General features: G+C 40.4%; 1 protein-coding gene across 4 annotated transcripts in view; it reads left to right on the top strand.

The window, feature by feature from the left end:
- The window catches only part of fgfr3 (fibroblast growth factor receptor 3), a 74,564-nt gene that overhangs the window by 53,696 nt on the left and 12,952 nt on the right, over positions 1 to 7,916 (top strand). For 2 of the 4 annotated variants that reach the window (XM_036209963.1, XM_024262612.2), the window contains exons 8-13: positions 827 to 971; positions 1,450 to 1,625; positions 5,592 to 5,740; positions 5,846 to 5,967; positions 6,066 to 6,176; positions 6,249 to 6,439. In XM_036209963.1, coding sequence (XP_036065856.1) covers positions 827 to 971; positions 1,450 to 1,625; positions 5,592 to 5,740; positions 5,846 to 5,967; positions 6,066 to 6,176; positions 6,249 to 6,439 — 894 coding nt within the window. The remainder of the gene's footprint in view (positions 1 to 826; positions 972 to 1,449; positions 1,626 to 5,591; positions 5,741 to 5,845; positions 5,968 to 6,065; positions 6,177 to 6,248; positions 6,440 to 7,916) is intronic. The other 2 variants (XM_024262737.2, XM_024262679.2) reach the window with 2 other exon arrangements.

Genomic DNA, 7,916 nt, shown 5'->3' on the forward strand with positions numbered 1-7,916 from the left:
GAACAGGATAAACATTTATTGAACACTCTAAAACTACATTTTTAAAACTTAATAACTGTAACTTTTTAACATAATCATGAACTAGATATATAGCATTACCTGTGATAATGCTAGTATGAATGCTGGAAGCTGAATTTGACCACAAAAATGCTAGTGCTGATAGCTGAAGATGCTGAAGCTGATAAAATACTAGCTAAATGCCAAATTATCCCAAAAAACTAAAAAAAAAAAAAAGCTTAAGGTAGACAAAACAGCTAGCATACAGATGAAAAAATAGCTAAACTTCAAAACAACCTAAAAAATCTTAGTAAATGTAATTCATGTAATTAATAACAATAAAATAAAATGATCTGGAGGGCCGGATAGAACCGTATCCGGCCCTCGGGCCTTGACTTTGACACACGTGTCCTAGAGGAACTCATGAATGACAGCAGACCTACACATAGATGAGAGGAGTTTTCACGTCTTCTCCATGATTTATATAGGAATCCGCTCTGCTTCTGCTGTGATGTCACTTCACTTCAAACAGATACAATACTGTTAAAACAGAAACCCAAACATTATTAACTCAGCTGTCATTTGCATTCAGTGTTCTACAGCTGGAGTCTAAAGCAGAAGAATGAAACATTCTGGTCTTGAATTGTTTTCGTGTGAAGTCTAGTCAGACAGAAATCTCTGAAAATGTGTCTGTGGGATAAAAGTGCTGCTTGGGTGTTTTTCATTGCTGCTCCTGTTTCCAGTTGCTGGTGGTGGCAGTTTCCAGACTTTTCCTTCAGGGTGGTGTTTCTCTCAACGGTTCTCTCCTGTCTCCCCTCGTCCTCCACAGACGGCTGGTATTAACACCACCGATAAGGAGCTAGAGGTCCTCTTCTTGTCCAATGTGTCTTTTGAGGATGCGGGCGAGTACACTTGTCTGGCAGGGAACTCTATCGGCTTTACTCACAACTCTGCTTGGCTGACGGTGCTTCCAGGTACTTTAGCTCTCTGGACTCTTTGTTGTCCCTTCCTCTAATCTGAGTCACACAAAATGTCATTCACTGGTGTAAAAATGTGATTACTTATGCACTTTTCTGTGTTTTTCTCTGTAGCACTTCATTAACATTTATATTGCAGCCTTCACAGCTGTGGAATATTGTAAATGTGAAGCCACTGAGCTGAGCACACAAGCTTTTGTTCAGATGTCTCCAGCAATTTGAAGACATTTCTGAGTTTGATGTTAAAGACAGTAATTACCTCGTGTGGAGAAACATATGCAGGTGTAATACCTGCTTTAAGATGCTGCTTGAGCATGAACGTACATGTTTCTGCTTGTTTCTGATTTGTAGGCTTCACAGAAACATCATTTAGAGGATCTGAGCTGCTGATCAAAGCATCCCAGTCACACCTTTTACAAAAATCAATGAGTTTCATTTCTGTCTTCTGAAGAAATTCCACATTTTCTCTTCAAAGTTTCGAGCCCCAAGTTGGAAGACGAGTACGCCGACATCCTGATCTACGTGACCGGCTGTGTGCTCTTCATCCTGGCTGTGGTTATCGTCATCCTCTGCCGGATGAGGATGACCACGCAGAAAACCGTCCCCACGCCGCCCGTGCAGAAACTCTCCAAGTTCCCCCTCAAGAGACAGGTAACAGAAAGTAGATACAAGATTTGCACAACATTTCTGCTCTGTCTGTGCTAGCTGTCATGACGATGTCGTCTTCGTGGCGTTTGTGCTGCTGCTGGCGCTGGAAGGGCTCTCTCCGGTGACATGTGTTCACATTTGTCTTGGAGCAGATTCATCGCAGGGATATTTATTCCCTCCTGTGACTGTCAGTGTTGGTTTTAGATTTCACTGTGGGTGTAACACTCACTCTGCGCTGAACTGTTTAGAGAGAAACAAGACGTGCAGCAGCTGCATGGCCGCCATGTGAAGAGTCATCGTGTCATTCTGAAGGGAAAGCTCAATCCTGGCCCAGACTCAGGACCAGTTATTTCTCATCTGGGGCATTTGCTAACGAGAGGAAAGTTAAGCTAGTCTTGATTGTGGAAATAAAGTGTATGAGGCTGGTAACCATTTGAACTCCTTTGCTCAGTTGTCAGGGTCAAAAGCTGAGCCTGAACCACTTCTTAGTCTAAGAACCAAAGACAAATGTCATCTGTGTCGCCGCTTGACATCGCATAATACACATGAAACTTTAGAAGAGTCCAGAAAATGGAAAATATGAGCATCAGAAGATCCTAAAAACATGGTGGAAAATGACAGAAAAATTACGAATTTGAGAACAAAAAATTCCTAAATAAAAAAATAATGATACTGGAGACTTGATCTTTGGTCCACCCATTCCTGGGACATGTATGACTTTACTCAGAGACCCATGACACTCAGAAAAATGAAATATATTGGAAATCATGTCTCCATATGTTTAGAGTTCAGCTGGTCAGTGAAGACAATAAACATCATGGGGTCTTCAACCTGAGGCTCTGGAGCCCCTTTGACCCCTCGTTTGTGGCTCTCTGGTGGAAGAAAAATAAAATGTTCTTCATTTTAAAAGTAACATATTTCTTAGACTGGTGCATCAAGCAAAACAAAATTGTCAGAGAAGTTGAACTTTATTCAATTCAGTCACAAAGAGCTGCTGCTCAGTGCATACGACTGCACCAGAATGGAGAGAAACGAGTGTCACCCCGATTTGTACATGGGTCATTCTTGATTTGTAACTCATATGATGCGTTTTGTACTTACGCACAAAATGTATCATATGAATCAAGAATTACGTACAAACAAATCCTAAGTTACGCACACATCAAGAATTATTCATGCATAAATCAGGGTGATACTTATTTCTCTGCATACACCAGGCTCCGGACTACACTACCCATAATGCTCCAGCAACCCATCAAGCAGTGCAGCTTCTAAGTTTGTGAAAGTCGAACATTTTCACAGATTTTTGAAGTGCCACAGAAAATCTTTTGGAGGTTGCTAATTAAAACCAGAATTAGAGTGCCCCGGATTATTGAACCAAAGTCAAAGATTTTAAGAGTACCATATGGTCAAAGATATTTAATCAGCTCTGATTTAATCTCAGTTTATGTGATTTACAGTTTTCTGCCAAAGATTCCCCAAAAATGGTACATCTTTATGTTTACAGTATGTTTTATTTATGCAATAAAGCCTGATAGTTGTTCCAGTAACAGTAAAGGAAATTCAAATCAGTCTTATTTTGGATCCCACTGGGTTGTTGTCAGTGAGAAATTGACCTTTTAGAGGAAGAGGATTCTCTACAAATTGAATCTTAAAGTGTTGAAGGTTGCAGAGCTCTGATCTAGTACAACAAAATCTCAGCTACAGTTCCAGAAAATGATGCTGAGAGCGAAATGTTTTTCCAGCCTGCAGTCTTTGTGATGATGTGTCCAGCCCCACCGGTTGGACAAAACCCTGTTTGGGGTAGTTTTGTGCAAATGATGTGTTTCTTGTTTTAAAGCTAAACTGTGTAATCCACAAAATGCAATTTGGAGAAAATATGAGTGAAAGCTGGAGTCTCAGATGTAATCAAAGTAAATATTCTACTGTTTTATCAAGAAGAAATCTCCTTTTCTTCTTTTGGGGTTTTATTTGCACCCTCTAAATCTTTTCTATTTCTGCTTCCTTCACAAATAATCTCATAATGTCTTGCCGGGAAAGAGAAAGTCCTTATTGCATTTTTCTGTAATCTTTGGCTCATTTTTGTGAAGCTAATCTCCCGCTTCTCTTTTTTGTTCCTTTCATAACTGTGAGTAAATCTCCGGTTGAGCTCCTGGCATCTTCCATCAGATATTACTTTTCAATGATGGTCAGAGCTTTTTAAACCATCACAGCATTTTCTCATTTTGCTGCAGTCATGGAGTCTGGTAGGTGGACTTGTTCGTCTCACCTGAAGGGGCAGAGCTAGCAGACTGTAGCAAACAGATGCATCAAAAACCGTCACAGCTACAACACCCCCATCAGTCAGATACATGGGGAGGAAGCTGAAGCCACTGTTTAGAGGTGAAGACAGGACTCTGATAAACAGACGGCCGTTCTATCTCACTCGCTGGTGTGTTCTTTCTGCTGCACGGACACCGGCCCGCTCTGAAAATGTCCCAGTCAGAAGTCAGGCTGTATGTCTGACAAGATCTGGATGGATTATTTATCTGGATTATTTCAGCTTCAAATGTTCCATATTTTAGGTTTCAAAACTCAAGCTTCAATTTCAAAACTTTTTTTTTGCTTTTGAATTTGTAACGGTACATTTTCAATGCCTGTATTTAACACAACAAGATGGCACTTTGAACGAGTTAGAACGCTGTTTTGGACGTGTTGTTTGTACGCGATGAAACTCTGCTTCTTACACCCGTCTTGGGACAACTTCAGACTATGACAGTACAGACTAAACAGACATTTTCTGATCGTAATTATCACAGTTCTCAGAGTCAGTGAACGCACCAGGACTGAAGTTACCACCCTCATTGATTTTGATTGGTCCTTCGTGTTAGCTCCGCCCCAACACACCACAACGGGGCCAACGTTTTTGAGACTGAAATTTTCAGATTCGAAAACATAAAAAAAGAGTTGAAAGTGAAAAAGAAGTTTTGAAATTGAAAATTTGAGTTTTAAAACCTAAAAAAACACAACATTTGAAGCTGAAAATAATTCATTTTATTTTAGAAAAAAAAGTTTTAGACATGTTACTTTTTTTTTCTTGGCCAAACACTAATATTTTTTTTAAATTGTTTTATTTTTGGCTTCAAATAATATTGGCATGAGCTCCAGCTGAGATCAGAGATTTTAGAGAGAGCATTTTGCGGTTGTTCTTCACTATTTGTTCGAGACGTTTGATATTTGTTTTTCTCTTTAAAATATTTCCACACACTGGAAATAGTTTATATTTTACAGCTGAAATGTTGTTTGTTTCTCACTGACTGATTAGATATCTGGAATCAGTTATTTCTGTAACACAACCGAATAAGAGGAATAAAATATGAAAGTGTTGGAGAGAGGTGGTGGTAACGTTTCTGACTGGACTGTTTAATGAGATCTTGGAGACTGAGAAACGTTCTGGTTCCATTTTGAAGAAGGAAAATGTGCAGAGGAATGAAACTGATGAGTCACAATGAATTTCTAGGAAAGAGTAGTGGAATCTGGTCTGAGGACAGAAGGGAATATTTGTGACCAACGGTATGGATTCCTCTAGAGAAAAAAAACACAGATGTAATTGTGTCTGTAGATCTAGAGCACACATGTCAAAGTCAAGGCCCGGGGGCCGGATCTGGAGATAAATTCAGATGGAGATGGTTTGCACACATTGAGAGAAGGAAGAGTGATGATGTTGGTGAAAGGATGCTGAGGTTGCAGAATGGGGTCTGGAGGACGGTTCATGGATGTAGAGAAGGACGATTAGTGTGAGGAAGTTGGATCCAGACTCAGAGTAACCATTTTAATTAGAAAGTGCATCATAAATCAAGTGAGAACAAGAAGACTTCATGTAGCAGTTGAGTAGATTAGCTTTTCACTGGATTTCTCTCTGTCTCTTTGCTAAAACACTTGTAATTGTCTTTTTTCAGAGACTATAACAGATCATTTTTTGTACCCAAGCAGGTTTCCTTGGATTCCAACTCCTCCATGAACTCCAACACACCTCTGGTCCGGATCGCCCGCCTGTCATCCAGCGACGGGCCCATGCTGGCCAACGTGTCAGAGCTGGAGCTGCCCTCTGACCCCAAGTGGGAGTTTCCTCGGACACGGTAAGACTATATGATCTTTAGGAATTTTTTGGGGGAGTTTTGTCCAAAACCATTTGAATAATAAGACAACTGTAAAAATGGAAAATCTCTTTGCTTCTGTTTCAGGCTGACTCTGGGCAAACCTCTAGGGGAGGGCTGCTTCGGTCAGGTAGTCATGGCTGAGGCCATCGGCATCGATAAGGAGAAGCCCAACAAGCCACTGACTGTTGCTGCAAAGATGCTGAAAGGTCAGAAACATCTGTGCAGCATCACACCATGATTCCATGTTGGTCCCTCTCCAAATGAAGCAGATTTTCTCTAACCACGCCTCCTTCTCTGTCCTCAGATGATGCAACAGATAAAGACCTGTCAGACCTGGTGTCAGAGATGGAGATGATGAAGATGATAGGCAAGCACAAAAACATCATCAACCTGCTGGGAGCTTGTACGCAGGACGGTGAGTGTGCTGCAGACAGCGAGTCAGAGCTCAGCGCTCCCTGAAGGTGACGACTACTCCATCTCTTCACAGGTCCTCTATACGTCCTGGTGGAGTTTGCCTCCAAAGGGAACCTGAGGGAGTACCTGCGAGCACGGCGGCCACCAGGCATGGACTACTCCTTTGACACCTGCAAAATTCCTGACGAGCAGCTCACCTTCAAAGACCTGGTGTCCTGCGCCTATCAGGTGGCCAGAGGGATGGAGTACCTGGCTTCACAGAAGGTCAGCATCGCTCACTGAGCTCCTGGCTGTTTTTCATTACGAGAGCTTCTGCTTTTTACACAAACTCAGCGTAACGTGTGAGACAGCAGAGTCTCTAACTGCCACACATACATCTGTAACAGAAATACATGCTGCAACAGGCTCTTAGACAGAAAGACATGCTGATGAATGTTGGAACCTTCACATAAAAACAGGAATCAAAATCGGAGAAGAAACGGAATATAACAACAAATCACTTTTTTTTCTCCTCCAAAAATCACATTTCAGAAGATAATTGAACCTCACATCTACAGAGATCATTTTATCCTCCTATGAAGATAAAAAGTTCAAACACATTAAACTCCATTAAACCATTCTTATTAATGACCCGATGTTATCTTGGGCTCATTTCTAACTTGTATAATTTTGACAAAATATATTTTTATGGAGTGTAAATTATTGAAGGTTATTTAAGGTTTAAGTTGATTCATTCTGGAATAATATTCCTGAATTTTTATTATTCATGATTATGTTAAAAAGTTACAGTTTTAAAGTTTTAAAAATTGTCATTCTGCTAGCTTTGTGGACTATTTTGGCATTTACTAAGATTTTTAGGCTATTTTGGAGTTTAGCTAATATTTTAGCTACATGCTGGATACTGTGGCTAATTTAGGCTTTTTTTTCTTTTTAGGGTATTTTGAAGTTTAACTATTTTTTTCAGCAACATTTTAGCTGTTTTGCTAACCTAGGTTTTTTTGTTTTTTTTTTTAGGCTAATTTGGCATTTAGCTAATATTTCAGCTGGCTATCAACTTCAGCGTTTTTAGTAGCCAAATTCATCTTACAGCATTCACACTAGCATTATTGCAGGTAATGCTATATATCTAGTTCATAATTATGTTAAAAAGTTACAGTTTTAAAGTTTTAAAATGTAGTTTTAGAGTGTTCAATAAATGTTTATCCTGTTCGGCCCGTGACCTAAGGTCTGTTTTGGGTTTTTGCCCGTTGTGTGGTTGAGTTTGACACTCCTGTATTAAACAGTCTTACTTGCGCCTTGTTCATATTGAACACAGAGCGACGTGGAATGGAGGCCTCTTTATTCGACGCCCTTGTTAACCTATAGGGTGCCTCATACCAGGCGCGGAGCGCCGCAATATTCTGCGGAAAGCTCGCGCACAGATTCAATTTGTGCACAAATCAATTCGCCGTCTGCTCTATTTTGTGGGCGAGCCGCGAGCGTTCCTCGTCAATTCTGACTGGAAGTTGCATCAAGATACATGAGAAAATCTGGTTTATTTTCAAAATATAAGCTGTTTTTCACAATAAAACACAGTGATTGACAAATGTGATCATGTTTTTGTATCTAAACAGACTGTAGAGATGTAAACAAACATACAATCATAACACACACACCAGAGGTGGGACCAAGTCATTGCTTTGCAAGTCCGAGTCAAGTCCCAAGTCTTCGTCCTCAAGTCCGAGTCAAGTCCCAAGTCAAA

The sequence above is a fragment of the Oryzias melastigma genome, linkage group LG22, assembly GCF_002922805.2.
Source record: "Oryzias melastigma strain HK-1 linkage group LG22, ASM292280v2, whole genome shotgun sequence".
Taxonomy (NCBI): Eukaryota; Metazoa; Chordata; class Actinopteri; order Beloniformes; family Adrianichthyidae; genus Oryzias; species Oryzias melastigma.